The sequence below is a fragment of the Citrus sinensis genome, chromosome 9, assembly GCF_022201045.2.
Source record: "Citrus sinensis cultivar Valencia sweet orange chromosome 9, DVS_A1.0, whole genome shotgun sequence".
In the NCBI taxonomy this organism is placed as follows: domain Eukaryota; kingdom Viridiplantae; phylum Streptophyta; class Magnoliopsida; order Sapindales; family Rutaceae; genus Citrus; species Citrus sinensis.
In genome coordinates this window covers 4,305,376-4,327,831 of record NC_068564.1, presented here as the reverse complement: position 1 = coordinate 4,327,831, position 22,456 = coordinate 4,305,376, and the positions used below count along the sequence as shown (strand labels likewise).

General features: G+C 34.3%; 1 protein-coding gene across 1 annotated transcript; it reads right to left on the bottom strand.

Annotated features, from left to right (window-relative positions):
- Window positions 1-1,499: 1,499 nt before the first annotated feature.
- Window positions 1,500-4,656, bottom strand: LOC127899655 (MDIS1-interacting receptor like kinase 2-like). Its single transcript, XM_052433152.1, has 2 exons — window positions 2,054-4,656; window positions 1,500-1,974 (listed from the first exon to the last, which is right to left on the bottom strand). The coding sequence occupies exons 1-2, from the start codon at window positions 4,590-4,592 to the stop codon at window positions 1,679-1,681; spliced, it is 2,835 nt and encodes a 944-aa protein (XP_052289112.1). The 5' UTR covers window positions 4,593-4,656; the 3' UTR covers window positions 1,500-1,678.
- Between the last annotated feature and the right edge of the window lie 17,800 nt (window positions 4,657-22,456).

The following is a 22,456-nucleotide window of genomic DNA, read 5'->3' as shown; positions in this document are numbered from 1 at the left end:
TAGTGAAAACACAAGTAAATGTCGGTGGAGCCTTGGATCCCTTGGAACCAATTAAATAGCCATGCATAATATTCTTGAACGCTGGATCAATGAAGCAATTTAGTAATTCTATATGATGCCATTCCCAAACCATTTTCAAATTATTAAAAAGAAGGCATATGCAGAACATCCAATTTAAGAGAGAGAGAGCTAGAATGGCAAGCAAAGAAGAAAGTGCAGAGAAGGAGCCCTTGGATCTCATAAGACTCGGCTTCGACAGGCGCATCTACGTCAAACTCCCATCCGACTTTGAACTCCGCGGCAAACTCCATGCATATGATCAGCATTTACATCATTCCTGGGGATGTTGAAGAAGTTGTCACTACAGTGGAAATCGATGATGAAACTTATAAAGAGTGCAACTGGTCGGTTGCGCATCGATGCCGATCAAGATGCGGCTAGGAACATTTGGGTTGCGTCGCCGGCATCATGGGAGATTGGAAGAGCTTAAAGCGTGGCTGATTTTTTTTTAATTAGATTTTCAATTTGGGATATTGACTTTTGTCAATTGGTTTTTATATTTAGTTATTTTATTTTTTAATTAGTAGTGCAATCCCATCGGATTTTTCAGATCAACCTGAATTCGATCCTATCCCAATCAAATCTGATCGGATGGCCGAAAGTATATCTGATTGGATTTTCGACCAAATCTGAATTTGATCCGAATTGCTTCCGATCTGATGCCCAATCCTGGGAGGAAGATTTTGAAATTCTAATTCTGAGAGTGCTCTTCGATATTAAGGTGCTGTAAAAGCCACAACTGCTGAAAGAAAAATTATAATTATAAAATAAAAATTAATAGTACGTGAGAAATATAAAATTTAAAAAATAATTTTGATAAAAATAATCAAAATATATAAACTTTTAATACAAAAATATTGGATCAAATAATTTAACTTTTAAATTATAGTAATTATTTATTAAATATTTTAATATTGTAATTTTTAAATTATATATGTCAAACCTCAATTACAAAAGATGTTTTGGATTTGTAGAATAATGATCATTTTCAAAGTCCAAAGTCTTATTTGGAGCTGCCGTGGCAATCAGGATGAAGTTAACTGCCGTGGCAACCAGGATGAAGTTAACTGCCGTGGCAGTCAGGATGAAGTTAACTGACGTGGCAACCAGGATCAGTTATGAATTCTGTTTCCAACTGCAGGGGATTTGAAGCTGACAAATAAAATAACAGATTTTGAGGGCCCTGCTTATTTAGATCAAGTGAGATCACGGAAGAGTGATAAGTTCTGGATCTCATATATGTAGTAATCTCAAGTGTTCATTGTATTTGTTCTTGTGAATTGACTAAGTTATTGGTGAGGAATATTCTTAAATAGACCCACGCCTAATGACAGTTGCCCGGTTTTGTTCATTTTGCTTGCTTAAAGTAAGAACATGCAAAAAGGATTCCTTAATTATCTTTTGCTGTACTTCAGAAAGGTAATGATCAAACTGAAAAATAAATATTTCAGCAAAGGACATGGTGATGGTTAATGAATAACGATCAACAAAGAAAAATTTTAAGCTTGATTATCATTACATAGGAGGACTCAAACCACTCTTACATATGCGGAATACACAATTGTTCACAGCTAGCACACACAGAATTTCATAAATTTACATAAAATGTTGCTACTTGCTAGTCAGAATCAGCTTCCACTACAAGCCTTCGCGAGATAATTCTCATAGTTGGTCGAGATTCGGGATTCGCATGTATACATAAGAGAGCAAGGTTCATTATTGAAGATAACTTATCAGTCAGCGACGGAAGTGTAGGTGGTGAAAGACGAGTATCTAGCACAGATTCCAAGTGGATTCTTCCATCATTCATTGAGTTTAGTTCCCCTGGATGCTTTCCCATCAAAATTTCAAATGCCAAAACGCCGAAGCTATACACATCACATTTCTCAGTTACGGCCATTGTGTAAGCAAGCTCTGCAACAACAAAGACAGAGAATTAAATGGATAGTGAAATTAACATTGATTTCTTACTAAACAAACATTTGCAGCTTACCTGGAGCAACATAGCCATATGTGCCTGCAACTGCAGTCCAGTTAGATGAATCGGGCTTTAAGAACTTTGCAATGCCAAAATCTGCTAAATGAGCTTCCATGTCGGAATCGAGTAGAACATTTTTACTTGAAATGTCCCGATGAATCAAAGGTGGAACATGATCGTGATGCATGTAAGATAATGCATGAGCTACACCCTTAACAACTTGAATCCTTTTCACCCAATCAAACTCTTTTGCTTCCTTTTCATCACTTAGAATTTTGGCTAAGCTTCCCATTTCCATGTACTCATAGACCAAAAATGTATGCATTCCTTCATAACAGAACCCATAAAGCTTCACAATATTTCGATGCTTTATTTCTGTCAATGCTTTCACCTCGTTGCTAAAGCTTTTTACATTCCCAATCCCAAAATCTTCGGCGTGCATATTCAGCTTCTTTACTGCAAACACTTGACCACCTTGCATTTCTGCTTTGTAAACTTTTCCGGAGCCTCCTTCTCCAATGCAGTACACGTCATCAAAGTTTTCTGTAGCTTTAAGAATGTCATCATACACAATTCTCCCGTTAAAAAAACATACTGAAAATGGATTTTCTCTCCTCGAAATAAATTCAGCTCTTGACTCTCTTCTTGATTTACGCCAACGGGTGAAGACAAAAATCCCTACAATTGCAAAAAAAATGAACAGAACACTTGCTAAAGGGGCAACAATAGCAACAACAAGCTTGTTATCCTTGTGCCCACCACCCTTATCTGTAGATAAGGCATTGCAGGGTCTCAAACCTTGAACTTTGCCGCATAAATCTTTGTTGTTGGTAAAAGCAGAAGATTGACTTGAAGAAAAGACAGAGCCATCCGGAAGCGGACCCTCTAAGTTGTTGTATGAGAGGTTAACAGCCACTAAGCTCAGCATGCTGCTGAGCGAAGCAGGAATTTCGCCAGAGAGATTATTGTGGGACAGATTCAAACTCTGTAACCTTGTGAGCTTCCCAAGCTGTGCTGGAATCTCCCCAGTAAGTGAATTGTAACTCAAATCTTGTAAATCTTGTAGGCCAACAAGATTACCAATTTGGAAGGGGATCGTGCCAATCAAGTTGTTCTGGCTCAAATTCAAAATCCGCAGATCTCTCAATTCACCTATTTGATTTGGAATTGGCCCACTTAGCCTGTTCATTGACAAGTCTAATGAGTCTAAATTCAATAGTCCCCCAATTTCTTCGGGTATCTGACCTGAAATATTGTTACCATTCAGGCTTAAAGTAGAAAGCTCTGTCAAATTTCCAATATGGGCAGGTATTTCTCCTGAAAGCTGATTGGAGGATAGGTGAAGTTCTACTAGTTGGCTCAACGAACCGATCTCAGCAGGAATTTTACCGCCGATCGAATTACCAGCAAGTCCCAGCATGGTCAATTTTTGGCACTCCCCCCATTTTGGTGAGATTTCACCCTGCAATCTGTTGTATCTCAAGTCTATGTGAGTGAGGTTTGGATAGACTCCAAAATCTTGGTCTAAATCTCCTGTGAGTTCATTTGATTCAAGCCGAACTCTGTACAGAGACGAGCAGTTTTTAAGGCTTATTGGTATTGGACCGGAGAAATGGTTAACGTTTGCAGTGAAATTGATAAGCTTTCCTCCTTTACACACTTGTGGAGGTAACTGACCAGTGAAGTTGTTCTCAGATAGATGTAGAACAGATAACGACGAAAGATTTCCTAATCCTTCAGGAACTACCCCAGAGAATTTGTTAATGAAAAGGCGCAAATCAGTTAATTTGCTCAGAGTACCAATATTTGCAGGAATTTCTCCTGAAAGTTGGTTTGAAGATACCCTTAGAACTGCCAAATCACTCAAATTACCAAGAGATGAAGGAATGGGACCACTAAAAAAATTCCCATCTAGAGCTAGAAGAGTCAGCAATTTACAATTGCCTATCTCTTCAGGAATACGGCCAGTAAGTTTGTTATCTTGAAGGAGAAAATGTTTAAGACCAATAAGACCAGTCGTGGGCTGATCTTTGTCATCAGGAAACAAACGCAGGTCTATTCCTCCGGTCATATTGTTTCGGGAAACATCAAGCTCATAAACCTGAGTGAGATTAGCAAAAGAAAGAGGCAGTGTTCCATTGAAAGAATTTGTGGAAAGGTCAAGGAACTGAAGCTTTGAAAGTAGGCCAATATTGGTTGGTATGGTACCGAAAAGATAGTTTCTTTTAACATCAAAGCGAAGGAGGTTTGGAAATGAAGAGAAATCTAAGTCATGGAGGGTACCTGATAGTCCTGTGTTTGCAAGGTTTATTTCTGTGACGCTTCCTGCATCATTGCATACAATTCCACGCCATCTGCAAGGACTTGGAGTGGTAGAATTTGAGCTATTATTAGCTGGCATCGCCCATGATTGAACAGTTGATTGGTTTACAAGACTTTCTTTCCATTTAAGCAAGGCTTCTGTTTCTGTTAGTGAACTTGCTTTGCAGAAACAAAGCAGTACCGCAAGAGCAGCAACATACGCAAGTGAGAGGTATTTTGTTTGGCTCGCCATAGGTTAGAAACTCATCTTCTTTTTTGTTTCATATGTGAGCTCAACTTTTGCTGCCCTTTGATAATTATATATGATTTGCTAATCTATATCTCAGGATGAAATTGACTATTTGGAGCTAACATGCAATTCATGAAATTCAAACCACGAAATTCAAAAAAGAGAAATTATCATTGCACCATTTTTGTTTTGCCTTATGTTTATCCAATCACTAAAAAAAATTATAATATGTTATCTGCACCACGTTTGTTTTCACATTTGTATCAACTAGCCACTTTTACACAAACACCGTTAAATAATTTAAATAAAATGACAATTTTACCCTAATATAAATTAAAAGACCATTTTATTTTATAAAAAAATTAAAAAATAAAAAATTATAACGAGAAAAATATCCCTAAATTTAATAAAAATAAATCCCAAAATTACAATTTTTATTTTTAATAAAAATTATTTTAATATAAAATTATAATTATAAAATAATTGTAAAATTTTGGGATTTAATAAAAATCCCCTAAATTATTAAAATTTTAGGATTTATTCTTTTAAGAAATAAATTCAGTTATTTTAATAAAATTTTACAAAATTATAATTTTTTAATAAATAAATTCAGTTATTTTTATTAAAATTTTGTAAAATTATAATTTTTAATAAAAATAATTATTAAAATTTTGTAAAATCTAAATTTAGTAAAAATCATTTGAGCACCTCTATTTGGGATTTATGTTTTTATTAAATCTAGGGATTTTTTATGATGATAATTTTTTATTTTTTAAAGTTTTTATAAGATAAAATAGTCTTTTAATTTATTTGGGGATAAAATTATTATTTTATTAAAATTATTTAACGGTGTTAGTGTAAAAGTGGCTAGTTGATACAAATGTGAAAAAAAAGGTGGTGCAGAGAATATGTTAGACTTTTGTGGTGGTTGAATGAATGTAAGGTAAAATAAAGGTGGTGCAATGATAATTTCACTTCAAAATATAAAGAAGTCAAATCACTTGATGCATTAAACTTCAACTACCGCATTGATTTTCAGTTGACATTAATTCTTAGCTTCTTGGTCAATTGGTTGCACAACAAAAATTTTAGAACCAACCAAAGTTGGTTGGTGTGAGTGGTTCGACACTCTCACTCCTTAAGAGAGGTCAAGGGTTCAAGCCCCGCTCTCGTATGAAGTCACCATTTTGACCAGTACTTTATCCCTTTACGGGCTGACCCAGTGCGAGCGAGAATTAGTCTGGATTGTGGTACGGATTTAAAGGTATCTCTCACAGTTGGAACCTGCTCAGGACCACCTCATGGCTCAGACCAAAAAAAGAAAAAAAGAGAATTTTAGAACTCTTGACATAATTTTCATCACAAAATCATGTAAATGAAACCACAGAAAAGTGAAAATGTATTCATCCGTCAGCAGGAGCCTCTAAGTGGTTGAAAATTGGACAACAGTCCCTTTCATTTTTTAGTGAATGAATTTTGGCTTTTCTTGTAATTAATGTCGAAATAATTTTCCACACATGTTTCCAAATATAAAATTAAGTACTTATGGGCAAAATTCTTGGTTTGGACCACAATAGGGACATGTCTGGGGGACTTGCAATTAGGGGTGGCAAAAATATCTGTCCGGTCCAGACCCGGATCGCGCCCGGGCGTTTTGGGCCGGGTATAAAGCGAACCGGCCTTGGGCATCACTTGATAAACCCAGAACCTAGATTTTATTAAAAAATATTATAAAATATATATTATTTTAAATATTTATATTTATTTGACTCATTTATTACACATATATGACAATTTTACCCCCATATAAATTAAAAGACCATTTTATTTTATAAAAATTTAAAAAAAATAAAAAATTATAACGAGAAAAATATCCCTAAATTTAATAAAAATAAATCCCAAAATTAGAATTTTTATTTTTAATAAAAATTATTTTAATATAAAATTATAATTATAAAATAATTGTAAAATTTTGGGATTTAATAAAAATCCCCTAAAATATTAAAATTTTAGGATTTATTCTTTTAAGAAATAAATTCAGTTATTTTAATAAAATTTTACAAAATTATAATTTTTTAATAAATAAATTCAGTTATTTTTATTAAAAATTATAAAAAACAAATAGTACTTAATCTGCTTACATAAACTAAAGTAATTTTAATTAAGTATTTTCTGGTGGTGATTTGTTTTAAAACAAACAGAAAATCATTGGGTACAGATTCAATGTTTTCAAGATTTTGTTCATTATCACCATCGGATTCAACTTCTTTATCAGAATTATCTTCTAATTGTTTTTGTATGAGAAGTTGAATAGTTTCAGAATCATTCTTTTGTTTTTCTTTTAATTCTTTAATCTCAAGTTTGATTTCTTTGATTTCTTTTTGAAGATCTTGGATATTGGAGATTATTTTCTTCGTTTTCTTTTTACCCAAAATCTCAGTGAGATCATAAGAATTCTTTTTAACAACTGAAATTTTAGAAGTTTCTGCTTTATTAGAATCCAGGGTTTTTAAAAGTTTATCAAGGTAATCTTTCTGAAGATTCGGATCAGAAATGTGTTTAACGAGCTCAAGAAAAATTTCTTGGTCTTTAGTCAAAACATTGATTTTCTTTAAATAAGACTCTGTGTCAGAATCAGTATCACTAGAAACAGAGGTATCTGAGTCAATTAACTCATCAACCTGTAGAGGTTCACTATCTCCCGATATGGAAGACTCAGAGTCAGAAGACTCTATAAGGAGAGAGGCGACTTTAGAAAGAGTTTCTTCATCAAGGCCAAGTTCATGGAGTTTTCTGTTCATTCTGCAGAATTTTGCGGTATGGCCTTTCTTACCACATTTATAACATGTGGCTTCTTTGTAGTTAAAAGGGGTCTTTTGCTTGGGTTTGAAGTCTTTCTTTTTAGAGAAATTGGGCTTCTTATAAGGCCTCGAAGGTTTCTTCTAAGAAAGTTCTCTAAAATCGTGGAAGGGTTTTTTATGGCTTCTCGACTTGTAATGCTTCCTCTAAGGTTTTGAAGAACACTTACCATTATAATATTTGGATGTAGAAGTTTTAAAGGGGTCATAATTGAATTGCTTGCAGAAACTGCCTAATTCTTGCTTAGATTTCCTAAGCTCCCATTTTAGCCGTTTCTGAAGTTTCAAATCTTGATAGATCTTTAAACCTTCTTTGTTAACAAAACTGACAAGTTCACCGTAGGTGAGCTTATCATACGGAATGCGGTTGTCATACAAAGCTTTAATGGAATTCCTAACCTTTTCTCATAGAAGGGTTGGTAAACCTGCGATGAATTTCTCCTTCCAAGTTATATGATTTGCATCATCCATAAGGAAAAGTCTGGTAAAGAAAGTGGTTTTATAGCTTTGGAACTCACTAAGTTTCCTACACCTCAAATTGTGTAGTAACTCAGCGTTCTTATCTCTAAGGTGCGAAGGGTCACCTATAAAATGAAGGGAAATAGTCAAAATCAAGGTAGCAACTGCATCTTGAATTGAACTATTGAACTCATCAAGAATGAGGGCTCCATTCTCATCAACTTGGATAGAATTTCGGACATCTAATTGTTGCTGTTGGGTGAGAAGGTGATCCCACCAACCTTTGAGTTGACCAATAAACCCTGCGATGAGAATTTCTGCTATGGCTCTGTCAGAAGTTCCCGATTGGGTTTTATAGGCATTGGCTGCCATGGTCATCTGTTGCAACAATCCTAAGATGTTGTACTCAGACATACCATCAATATTCCACTCATAGACAGAAGATGCATTAAATCGCGATTGATTTAAAGCACTTGGTCTATTATCTATAGCTAGATCTGGTGGAGTCTTGACAGTAGGTAGGGTTAAATCCCAATGGATTTTGTTGGCTTTAGGAGTAGGTGGTTCTTCTTTAAATGCTTCTATGTCTGAAGAGGCTATAGAAACATTGTCATATTCTAGTACACCAATCTTACTAGATTGAGCACTATCTGGGGCTATCTGGACCTTAGAAGAAGAAGAAGAAGAAGCTTCTATCCTATCTAATTGGTCTCTAATAGCTTTAGCAAAATCTGATTTTGACTCTTGAACAAGCTTTTGGCTAGTTTTCGAAACCTGAAAAGGTTTGAAAATAGGTTCCTTAAGCTTTTTGTCATAATCTGATTTTGTGGAAACAGAAGAAACGGCTATGGTTGACTTTTGGAACTGGCTTTCTATCCTAGTTAGCTGTTTTCCTATAGTATTTAAGTTAGTATTACATAAATTATTCTGTTGAATAATGCTACTTAAATTTGCATCTGAATCATTTGGTTTTGGGATTTTATAAGGTGAAGCTCTAATTTGGACAGTAGGTTCACCGTGATCAACAGTTAAACTCCGAAGAGGTGGATGCTCAGATTCTATGATTTTATCACTATCAGAAAGATTCCACACAGTGGCTTTCTTCCTAATAGTAATGGGGTTTGACTCTTTAAAAGGATAAGGAATGTTGTTATTCGAAGAATATATTTGAAACCAATCAAAAAACAATATATGAATCTTATGTGAAGTTGCAAATTCATAATATGTCTCTTGAATTTCTTTTCTTTGATTTAGAAAATGTTTGAAAAACCAGAGTCTTTTTTCTTTATTATTATCTGAATAAAAATCATTGTGAAGGAGAGTTTTATCCAGTTCAAAATCTTTTTCAATGACACTGATTACATTTCTGTAACAGTAGAAAATGTGGGAGAAGTTGGAGGAGAAGGTTCCTTCTCTTCCTGTCTTTGTTCATGTTGACTACTAGTGTAGAGTGGGTGAGGTACACTAGTGGTATAGTCAACAGAATGAATAGAGGAACTAGGTATATCCGAAGTGGAGAACCTAGGTTGACTTTTAACATATTGGAAAGGAAGATTTATAAAAGAAGGAATTTTCGAAACTTTTCTTTCTAATGAAAGAATGCTGGAGCATGAATCTTTATCGGAGAATCTAGTTGATGTAGATCTCCTAAAGGACAATTTGACTTTACCATCAGAATACTGAATCACATTTTGTAACTCTGTATTTGGCTCAAGTTGTTTCGGAATCACTGGTGCAGTGGCTCCTTCAAGAATCCATTCGTCTAGAAGATTGACATCTTTCCATTGGATTGGTTTTGGAATAACAGTGTTTGCTTTAGACAGGTCAGTCTGCAAGAGAAGAGTCTCATCTCTTTTTGACTGAAATTTGTGTTGCGTACTAAACGCAGAAATCATGGCTTTGTAAGAAATTTTATAAATTAGGGCTACAGGGATAGATCCCTCAATCATATTATAATTGTGGGTCTTGATTTGTAAAATCATGCTTTTTAAAATGATTTTGTCTTTTAAGGAAATTGTTATGTTCGGATAACAATTAAATAAAATGGGACCTTTACATAGACTTGATTCTATACTACTTAGTAAAGAATCATCAAAAGAGATGAATCGCCCATCTTTTAGAACAGCAAGTATAGAGGTATTTAAGCCTTCTTTTGTTAAGGGTTTTATACCGACTTGTATTAAGCCAATGTGAATATAATTAAAATTTTTATCTTTTAATTTCTTTAAAGATTGTTCTGAAAACAAGTGAATTGTTTCAAAAGGCTTTGAAAGGGTTATGTCACGTTCTTCAGTCTTTATAACATAATCATTATTTAAAAAATCAAGCTTTTTGGTTTTATAAATCATTTCTTTATTAACCTTTGGTAATTCCCAATTATCAATTGCTTTATTGAAGTCTTCAATAACAAATTCTTCCGAATTCACAACATTCTTTGAATCACTAGTTCTTCCTGAAGAAGAGCTAGAGAAAGATGATGCTCTACAGAGTAGGGAATCCATGGTGTACAAACTAAAATCTATATGTATGCCTACAGGTATGGTTTTACTGCCCTAAACGGAAACTCATATCCTAAAACGGGACTTACTACCAGTAAAGAATTCAGCACACACACAGGAAATAATTTAAAACAACACAGATTCTTTACAACTATATCACATATACTTCCCCTTGGCTCTGATACCAGTAGGAAATAGGATCGAAGGAAGGATGTGCTTTCAGTCAACTTAATTATTAAAGATTTAAATAAAAAAAAGATATTGGTACATGGATCGAAGGAAATAGGATCGAAGGAAGGATGTGCTTTCAGTCAACTCAGTAGGAAATATGATCGAAGGAAGGATGTGCTTTCAGTCAACTTAATTATTAAAGATTTAAATAAAACAAAAGATATTGGTACGTGGATCGTAGGAAATAGGATCGAAAGAAGGATGTGCTTTCAGTCAACTTAATTATTAAAGATTTAAATAAAACAAAAGATATTGGTACGTGGCGTTGTTACCAGATCGATGCAGAACTTAATCTGCCTTTGTGACCAGATCTGACTTAGAACATATCAATATCACGCACGTTCTGTTTTCCAGGCGATATACCAGTTTAAAAAACTTTAATTAGTTCTTTTAGCAAGCCTAGCAACAAGATCTAAGGCTCATAGAAAATACTAGATCTGGATCCCGGAAATAGTATTCTGAAGGGATGGAGGGAGGAGAGAAAATACAACAGAAGACAGAGATCCGGTCTCTTTGCTTCTGAGGAACGTAACAATTTTATGGCAGAGTCTGATATAGATGATCAGATCTGCAAGCATGCTTTAAAAGAAATAAATTACAGAAATTTAAACATACACCCTTAGTCTATGCTTTAAAATAAATTTATTACAATTGAACGAATTGCTTTAAAATTGAAGCTGGAATTAAATGCTTACATAGATTGCTTGGATCCGAGAGCTTTACAACTGAGAATGTTTACAGCTTTTGTAGAAAGGGAAAATTACAAGACAGGAAATAGTTTTCCTTGATGTCTTGATCCTGATTTCCCTGAGGGAGAGAGAGATTTCGTGAAAATAAAATAGAGAAAGAAAAACTCTCTAAAAAAAACCACACCTGCAACGTTACAAGGCTTTGAGTATAAACTAACTGAAGCTTGAACTGTGGCGAGTCTGTAGCTTCTACTGTAGCGAAACTGTACAGGTTTTATAAAATGAAACTGTAGCTTCACATGTGTGGTTGGTAAGTGAAGACAGTATTATTGCGAACCGACAAAGCTTTATTGACTTTTGCTGAAGCTTCACATGCGATGGAGCGGGACCATGAAGACATGTGGGGACAACATCTTTCTTCTTTAAGACTTTAATCCAAAAAAGTATGGGTGAAGAGACATGTGTGCTCTCACTTGTGTTTAGGGGACCACCAATGAAAGAACAAGGAAAATTACAATGGACATTTACAAGAAAGAAATTACTCTTTTTTTTTTAATATACAATAAAAGAAAATTATATACAACTTTAATGCTTTACTGGAGGAAAGATTTCGAAGCAATCATCTTCGTTGTCGTCTCCAAGGGAAATAAAGGGCTCTTCATCATCATCAGAGGACTCAGCAATAGAAGACTATGATCTTGAGGCGAGGAGCTGTTGCATAACTTTAAAGTATTCATCCTTAGTTTTGGCACTGGCCAAAAGAGATTGGGCTTTGGATTTTTGGGTAAGGAAGGTTTCTTGGGCTTTGGAATGTTTAATGGTTGGTGCAAGAAAGCCTTTGGAACAGAGCCAGTTACGGATCATGGTGTCAGTCAATTTAGACTGTTCATCAAACTTTGACCACCAGTTTACTTTAAAGGTTCTTTGTAAGATAAGTTGGGCTTCTTGGGTGTAGTATTTGAAGTTCCACATCTATACCCATGGAAGGAAGAAGTTTGTACAGAAACATAGAAATGGGGGAAACCTTTTCTTGGATTCGGAAGGAAGATAATGGGCTTTGAACAAATTTAAACAGTGGATGGCATTAGGTGTTAGAATATTAGGAATTGGGACAAAATAGTTCCACCATTGTTGAAACCAATTTGGGAGGCTTTGGACGGTTATTTTTGAATCGAAGAAAAATAACCATGAGTGGGTCTTTTTTGGGTTTTGAATAAAGATTATGTTAAACCAGGCTTGTTGATAATCCCAGTAGGAATAAGTCAAACAATGTGGTAAACGCATTTGAAAGTTGGCTGGAAATCTTTTTTGGTTATGGAGTAGATCACCCCATTGTTTTGGGCTCAACACCTTTAGTATTGTGGCCGTAGAATAGGCCGGCTCAGAATGGGAATCACTGAGGTAAAAATGTTTGAATTTAACTGACTCAGTGGATTCCAAAATGCTTTGGTAATAAGGCTGGGGTTTTGTTAAATCCCATGGTTTAAAAAACCAGCCTTTGGGGAAAAACTTTGCAATGGCTTGAAATGGGTCAGTGTGGTAAAACCCATCTTCTACAGTTAAAATGTTTTGGAAATGGGTTTTATCAAACCAATCCGAAGATTTCTTTGAAAGTTTTGTTTGGGAAAAAACAATTTGTGAAGATGAACTTTCACCAGAAAGAACTATATTTTGAGAAGATGGCTTTGAAATTTCTTTGGAAATAGGTTTTTCTTTTTCAATATCATCTTTAGGAGAAATTTGGCTTTGAGAAAAACTTTGTAAAGCGAGCATAAGCTCGGGAGAATTAGAAATGGATTTCATCCATTGATTTACCTGTTCCTGAGTGGTGAGGGCTTTAGACTTTGATTCTTCATCTTCAATCATGTCAATCTAGGATTTAATTGGCATGGCAGAAGAAAGTAATTTTTCTTTAAGAGGAGAGGATTGGGAGTCTTTAGGAGAAGTCTGGGACACAGGGTCTTTGAGGATCCCTTTCCCTTTGTCTTTTTTCTTTGGCGGCATTATTTGTTTTGAAGAAATTCCCTGGTTAAAAAATCAGGGATAGAATTTGTATCTCCTTTAATAAATTTAATATCAAAATAAAAAAACACTTAAAATGGCTTGCCAACGTGCAAAAATCTGTTTAGATGCAATATTTTGAACATCTTTTTCTAAAACATGTTTTGCAGCTTTGCAATCAATTCTAAGTAAAAATTTTTGATTTAATAAATCGCTTTGAAATTTTGAAATGCATAGAACAATGGAAAGAATTTCTTTTTTAATAGTAGAATAATTTTTTTGACATTCATTCCAGTGAGCAGAAACATATTGTACTATTTGTTCTTTATTATCTTCTTTTTGTTTTAATATTCCTCCATAACCTAAATCAGATGCATCAGTTTCAACAATTTTAGGTAATGTAGGATTTGCAAGAAATAAACATGGAATCTTTTTAACAGAATTCTTTATCAGTTTAACAGCTTTAGTATGTTCATCAGTCCATGCAACAAGATTCTTTTTTAACCTATCATGCAATGGTTTCGACATCCTATTTATGTTAGGGCAGAAATCAAGAATATAATTTAAACTACCAAGAAATCTCTGCAATTGAGTTTTGTCAAGAATTTTATCAGGAAATTTATCAGCAAATGCAAGAGATCTTTCAATAGGGGTAATTGTTCCTTTGGAAATATAATGACCAATGAACCTGACTTTTGTTTGAAACAATGAGACTTTAGAAATAGAAATGGCTAGACCAGCCTTTCTAGTGACAAGGTAAAACGTTTTTAAATGTTTGAAATGTTGATCAATTGTCTGAGAAAAAATCAACACGTCATCAATATAAACAATGCAAAACTCAGAGAAATCAACACGTCATCAATATAAACAATGCAAAACTCAGAGTAAGGGTTATAAATGTCATTCATGATTCTTTGAAATTCTGAGGGTGCATTCTTTAATTCGAATGGCATAAAAGTCCATTCATACTGTCCGAAAGGAACAGTAAAAGCAGTTTTGTAACGGTCTTTAGGGTGAATTTGAATTTGCCAAAAACCAGATTTCATGTCAAATTTTGAGAAAATAAAGGCAGAATATAATTTCTGGAGCAAATCTTTTTTATTAGGTATAGGATACCTAATCCATTTTAATGCTTTATTTAAAGGTTTGTAATTTATTACAAGTCTTGACGTTCCTCTTTCAATCTCAGAATTTTTATTAACATAAAAAGCGGCACAAGACCATGGAGATCTAGATTTTACGATGAGTCCTTTTGTCTCCAAATCTTTTATCTCATTTTTACAGTGTTGTTCCAATTCCATGTTCATTTGGATTGGACGGGCTTTAGTGGGTATTTATTTTTCATCAAAAGAATTTTCATAAGGCAGATCAACAAGATGTTGTTTTTTGTTCCAAAAAGCAGAAGGTAGATCTGTACATATTTCCTTTTCAATGAGGTCTTTCAAATCAGAGATTTTTCTTTGTATAAAGTCATTTTGTAATTGGCTTTCAATTCTTTGTAAACTTAAATCCTTTTTTAAACAAAACAAGTTATTTTGTTTAGACTTAAGAATGGCATTGATTTGGTTCTGATAAACAGAACAAGCTTTAACAATATTTAAGTTTCTTGTTTTAGGTTTCTCAATAAAAGGGAAAACAAGTTTTTTATGTTTTGCTTTAAAAGATATATTATCATAATTGACAATATACGGGATAATGAGATTTATAAAAGGGGTTCCTAAAATGACAGTATGGTGTATGTCATTTGTAAGAAGAAAGGAAGTTCTAAATTCAAAACCATTGTTGCGTATTGAGGCATCAACTTTAGATTTGGTTTTTAGTTTTGAATTATTGGCGGCAGAAAGTCTTTCATTTGTCTTTTCATGAAATTTCTTAGGAACAATATTTTCTTTAATGCAATTTAAATCGACACCAGTGTCGAAGAGGGCAATGGTGTCCATTTCAAAATCTTTGGAAAAAACTAAAGTAATTTTAATTAAGTATTTTCTGGTGGTGACTTGTTTTAAAACAAACAGAAAATCATTGGGTACGGATTCAATGTTTTCAAGATTTTGTTCATTATCACTATCGGATTCAACTTCTTTATCAAAATTATCTTCTAATTATTTTTGTATGAGAAGTTGAATAGTTTCAGAATCATTCTTTTGTTTTTCTTTTAATTCTTTAATCTCAAGTTTGATTTCTTTGATTTCTTTTTGAAGATCTTGGATATTGGGGATTATTTTCTTCGTTTTCTTTTTACCCAAAATCTCAATGAGATCATAAGAATTCTTTTTAACAACTGGAATTTTAGAAGTTTCTACTTTATTAGAATCCAGGGTTTTTAAAAGTTTATCAAGGTAATCTTTCTGAAGATTCGGATCAGAAATGTGTTTAACGAGCTTAAGAAAAATTTCTTGGTCTTTAGTCAAAACATTGATTTTCTTTAAATAAGACTCTGTGTCAGAATCAGTATCACTAGAAACAGAAGTATCTGAGTCAATTAACTCATCAACCTGTAGAGGTTCACTACCTCCCGATATGGAAGACTCAGAGTCAGAAGACTCTATAAGGAGAGAGGCGACTTTAGAAAGAGTTTCTTCATCAAGGCCAAGCTCATGGAGTTTTCTGTTCATCCTGCAGAATTTTACGGTATGACCTTTCTTACCACATTTATAACACGTGGCTTCTTTGTAGTTAAAAGGGGTCTTTTGCTTGGGTTTGAAGTCTTTCTTTTTAGAGAAATTGGACTTCTTATAAGGCCTCGAAGGTTTCTTCTAAGAAAGTTCTCTAAAATCGTGGAAGGGTTTTTTATGGCTTCTCGACTTGTAATGCTTCCTCTAAGGTTTTGAAGAACACTTACCATTACAATCTTTGAATGTAGAAGTTTTAAAGGGGTCATAATTGCATTGCTTGCAGAGACTGCCTAATTCTTGCTTAGATTTCCTAAGCTCCCATTTTAGCCGTTTCTGAAGTTTCAAATCTTGACAGATCTTTAAACCTTCTTTGTTAACAAAACTGACAAGTTCACCGTAGGTGAGCTTATCATAAGGAATGCGGTTGTCATACAAGGTTTTAATCGAATTCCTAACCTTTTCTCCTAGAAGGGTTGGTAAACCTGCGAGGAATTTCTCCTTCCAAGTTATATGATTTGCATCATCCCTAAGGAAAAGTCTGGTGAAGAAAGTGGTTTTATAGCTTTGGAACTCACTAAGTTTCCTACACCTCAAATTGTGTAGTAACTCAGCGTTCTAATCTCTAAGGTGCGAAGGGTCACCTATAAAATGAAGGGAAATAGTCAAAATCAAGGTAGCAACTGCATCTTGAATTGGACTATTGAACTCATCAAGAATGAGGGCTCCATTCTCATCAACTTGGATAGAATTTAGGACATCTAATTGTTGATGTTGGGTGAGAAGGTGATCCCACCAACCTTTGAGTTGACCAGTAAACCCTGCGCTGAGAATTTTTGCTATGGCTCTGTCAGAAGTTCCCGATTGGGTTTTATAGGCATTGGTTGCCATGGTCATCTGTTGCAACAATCCTAAGATGTTGTACTCAGACATACCATCAATATTCCACTCATAGACAGAAGATGCATTAAATCGAGATTGATTTAAAGCACTTGGTCTATTATCTATAGCTAGATCTGGTGGAGTCTTGACAGTAGGTAGGGTTAAATCCCAATGGATTTTGTTGGCTTTAGGAGTAGGTGGTTCTTTTTTAAATGCTTCTATGTCTGAAGAGGCTATAGAAACATTATCATATTCTAGTACACCAATCTTACTAGATTGAGCACTATCTGGGGCTATCTGGACCTTAGAAGAAGAAGAAGAAGAAGAAGCTTCTGTCCTATCTAATTGGTCTCTAATAGCTTTAGCAAAATCTGATTTTGACTCTTGAACAAGCTTTTGGCTAGTTTTCGAAACCTGAAAAGGTTTGAAAATAGGTTCCTTAAGCTTTTTGTCAGAATCCAATTTTGTGGAAATAGAAGAAACAACTATGGTAGACTTTTGGAACTGGCTTTCTATCCTAGTCAGCTGTTTTCCTATAGTATTTAAGTTAGTATTACATAAATTATTCCGTTGAATATTACTATTTAAATTTGCATCTGAATCATTTGGTTTTGGGATTTTATAAGGTGAAGCTCTAATTTGGACAGGAGGTTCACCGTGATCAACAGTTAAACTCCGAAGAGGTGGATGCTCAGATTCTATGGTTCTATCACTATCAGAAAGATTCCACACAGTGGCTTTCTTCCTAATAGTAATGGGGTTTGACTCTTTAAAAGGATAAGGAATGTTGTTATTCGAAGAATATATTTCAAACAAATCAAAAAACAATATATGAATCTTATGTGAAGTTACAAATTCATAATATGTCTCTTGAATTTCTTTTCTTTGATTTAGAAAATGTTTGAAAAACCAGAGTCTTTTTCTTTATTATTATCTGAATAAAAATTATTGTGAAGGAGAGTTTTATCCAATTCAAAATCTTTTTCAATGACACTGATTACATTTTCTATAACAGCAGAAAATGTGGGAGAAGTTGGAGGAGAAGGTTCCTTCTCTTCCTGTCTTTATTCATGTTGACTACTAGTGTAGATTGGGTGAGGTACACTAGTGGTATAGTCAATAGAATGAATAGAGGAACTAGGTATATCCGAAGTGGAGAACCTAGGTTGACTTTTAACATATTGGAAAGGAAGATTTATAAAAGAAGGAATTTTCGAAACTTTTCTTTCTAATGAAAGAATGCTGGAGCATGAATCTTTATCGGAGAATCTAGTTGATGTAGATCTCCTAAAGGACAATTTGACTTTACCATCAGAATACTGAGTCACATTTTGTAACTCTGTATTTGGCTCAAGTTGTTTCGGAATCACTGGTGCAGTGGCTCCTTCAAGAATCCATTCGTCTAGAAGATTGACATCTTTCCATTGGATTGGTTTTGGAATAACAGTGTTTGCTTTAGACAGGTCAGTCTGCAAGAGAAGAGTCTCATCTCTTTTTGACTGAAATTTGTATTGCGTACTAAACGCAGAAATCATGGCTTTGTAAGAAATTTTATAAATTAGGGCTACAGGGATAGATCCCTCAATCATATCATAATTGTGGGTCTTGATTTGTAAAATCATGCTTTTTAAAATGTTTTTGTCTTTTAAGGAAATTGTTATGTTCGGATAACAATTAAATGAAATGGGACCTTTACATAGACTTGATTCTATACTACTTAGTAAACAATCATCAAAAGAGATGAATCGCCCATCTCTTAAAACAACAAGTATAGAGGTATTTAAGCCTTCTTTTGTTAAGGATTTTATACCGACTTGTATTAAGCCGATGTGAATATAATTAAAATTTTTATCTTTTAATTTCTTTAAAGATTGTTCTGAAAACAAGTGAATTGTTTCAAAAGGTTTTGAAAGGGTTATGTCACGTTCTTCAGTCTTTATAACATAATCATTATTTAAAAAATCAAGCTTTTTGGTTTTATAAATCATTTCTTTATTAACCTTTGGTAATTCCCAATTATCAATTGCTTTATTGAAGTCTTCAATAACAAATTCTTCCGAATTCACAACATTCTTTGAATCACTTGTTCTTCCTGAAGAAGAGCTAGAGAAAGATGATGCTCTACAGAGTAGGGAATCCATGGTGTACAAACTAAAATCTATATGTATGCCTACAGGTATGGTTTTACTGCCCTATACGGAAACTCATATCCTAAAACGGGACTTACTACCAGTAAAGAATTCAGCACACACAGAGGAAATAATTTAAAACAACACAGATTCTTTACAACTATATCACATATACTTCCCCTTGGCTCTGATACCAGTAGGAAATAGGATCGAAGGAAGGATGTGCTTTCAGTCAACTTAATTATTAAAGATTTAAATAAAACAAAAGATATTGGTACGTGGATCGAAGGAAATAGGATCGAAGGAAGGATGTGCTTTCAGTCAACTCAGTAGGAAATATGATCGAAGGAAGGATGTGCTTTCAGTCAACTTAATTATTAAAGATTTAAATAAAACAAAAGATATTGGTACGTGGATCGTAGGAAATAGGATCGAAAGAAGGATGTGCTTTCAGTCAACTTAATTATTAAAGATTTAAATAAAACAAAAGATATTGGTACGTGGCGTTGTTACCAGATCGATGCAGAACTTAATCTGCCTTTGTGACCAGATCTGACTTAGAACATATCAATATCACGCACGTTCTGTTTTCCAGGCGATATACCAGTTTAAAAAACTTTAATTAGTTCTTTTAGCAAGCCTAGCAACAAGATCTAAGGCTCATAGAAAATACTAGATCTGGATCCCGGAAATAGTATTCTGAAGGGATGGAGGGAGGAGAGAAAATACAACAGAAGACAGAGATCCGGTCTCTTTGCTTCTGAGGAACGTAACAATTTTATGGCAGAGTCTGATATAGATGATCAGATCTGCAAGCATGCTTTAAAAGAAATAAATTACAGAAATTTAAACATACACCCTTAGTCTATGCTTTAAAATAAATTTATTACAATTGAACGAATTGCTTTAAAATTGAAGCTGGAATTAAATGCTTACATAGATTGCTTGGATCCGAGAGCTTTACAACTGAGAATGTTTACAGCTTTTGTAGAAAGGGAAAATTACAAGACATGAAACAAATTTTAATAAAAATAATTATTAAAATTTTGTAAAATTTAAATTTAGTAAAAATCATTTGAGCACATCTATTTGGGATTTATTTTTTATTAAATCTAGGGATTTTTTATGATTATAATTTTTTATTTTTTAAATTTTTATAAGATAAAATAGTCTTTTAATTTATTTGGGGGTAAAATTGTTATTTTATTAAAATTATTTAACGGTGTTAGTGTAAAAGTGGCTACTTGATACAAATGTGAAAAAAAAAGTGGTGCAGAGAATATGTTAGACTTTTGTGGTGGTTGAATGAATGTAAGGTAAAACAAAGGTGGTGCAATGATAATTTCACTTCAAAAAATAAAGAAGTCAATCCACTTGATGCATTAAACTTCAACTACCGCATTGATTTTCAGTTGACATTAATTCTTGGCTTCTTGGTCAATTGGTTGCACAACAAAAATTTTAGAACCAACCAAAGTTGGTTGGTGTGAGTGGTTCGACACTCTCACTCCTTAAGAGAGGTTAGGGGTTCAAGCCCTGCTCTTGTATGAAGTCACCATTTTGACCAGCACTTTATCCCTTTACGGGCTGACTCAGTGCGAACGAGGATTAGTCTAGGTTGTGGTACGGATTTAAATGTGCCTCCCACAGTTGGAACCTGCTCAAGACCACCTCATGGCTCAGACCAAAAAAAAAAAAAAAAGAGAATTTTAGAACTCTTGACATAATTTTCATCACAAAATCATGTAAATGAAGCCACAGAAAAGTGAAAATGTATTCATCCGTCAGCAGGAGCCTATAAGTGGTTGAAAATTGGACAACAACCCCTTTCATTTTTCAGTGAATGAATTTTGGTTTTTCTTGTAATTAATGTCGAAATAATTTTCCACATATGTTTCCAAATATAAAATTAAGTCCTTATGGGAAAAATTCTTGATTTGGACCACAATAGGGACATGTCTGGGGGACTTGCAATTAGGGGTGGCAAAAATATCTGTCCGGTCCGGACTCGGATCGTACCCAGGCGTTTTGGGCCGGGTATGAAGCGGGCCGGTCTTGGGCATCACTTGATAAACCTGAAACCTGGATTTTATTAAAAAATATTATAAAATATATATTATTTTATATATTTATATTTATTTGACTCATTTATTACACATATATAAAGTTTTAAGCACTTAAAGTTCATATTTTCATATCAAATTTTATTAAAACAAATTTAAAACTTATAAAATTACAAAAAAATAAAAAAAATATACACATAATATTAAAAACTATAAAATCCAGGTACCCGGATTAAAGCCCGGCACAACCCCACCCGGGCATCTATGCATCTGGGGTCGGGTCTGGTCATTGCGATACCCAGACCCGGCCCGGGGTTTTGCCAACCCTACTTGCAATTAAGATCTATTGACTTTTTGTGGGCGGCACAGAACATATAAAGGAAAACGTGTATGGTTTTGCTACGTACGTTTTCCGTTAACAAATTGATAAAACCATCGGTCTAAAAAATCTAATTAAAAGGGAAATGATCAGCAAGTCGAGTTCTTAACGAAATTGAACCAACAGTTTTTTTTTATTTTTAAAGATAACAATGTTTTGATGGAAGAGTCAACTTGCATTCACAGACTTCATGTGCAGTGATATGAACAATAAGCCAAATTTAATTTCTTTATATTTATGAATTATAAAGTCAGCACATTAGTTTGCTCAGGGCAAGTTTGCTCGGATTGCTGTCGAAGTCTATCTTGATAGACCCTTAATATCGCAGTTTCTGCTGGATAGGAAAGTTCAAAAGGTCGAGTATGAATCCCTCCCAACCATTTGTTTTAGTTGTGGAAGGTATGGGCACACGAATTCTTCTTGTCCTGAAAAGCTTAATATCGAACCCTAAGATGTTAATGTTGGAAAACCAAATTCAAATGAAACCACCAATGGAAAGCTATCATCAGTTCCGACTGCGGAGAAGGCTCGCTCAGACAATCCCCGCTATGGCCCTTGGATGGCGGTGGCCCGAAAAGGAAGGGATCAAAATGGAAAAAGGAAGGAGAAAAGTCAGGAGTATGCTCTACCTCAAAATGGTCATTCGGATAGAGGATCCAGATTTGGGGCTCTTTTACTGGATGATGATGGAGGGAATAATCAAACTGAGGGTGGTGAATCCTCAATTGCCATTTTGAATAACCGGATGCCTATACCTACAGATCCTCATGTTTTAAATGGGAGCAAAAAGTCAAATGTAAGAAAGACTTCCTTGGATTCTAAGCTAGCTGATAAACAGCTCCCACGAGCCCAAAATTAAAAAAAAAAAAAAAAGATGTTACCAAAAAAGCCCAAAACACAGTTACCTTAACCGAAATGACACAATCCAACCCCATGCAAAATCTTAACCTCTCACGTACCTCCTAATTATTCTCCACATACCTCCCCGCGCCCAACCTTTGTTCCCACGAGCTTGGACCCAAAACAACACACTGCAGTATCTTTCAAAACTAATGAAGTCTCTTCT

What these genes read in the sequence shown, in the direction of transcription:
- LOC127899655 (XM_052433152.1), bottom strand. Translation starts at nt 4,592, where the DNA reads ATGGCGAGCCAAACAAAATACCTCTCACTTGCGTATGTTGCTGCTCTT. An exon ending in ATATGGCTATGTTGCTCCAG is followed by an intron (nt 1,975 to 2,053) that starts GTAAGCTGCAAA and finishes TTGTTGTTGCAG; the next exon opens with AGCTTGCTTACACAATGGCC.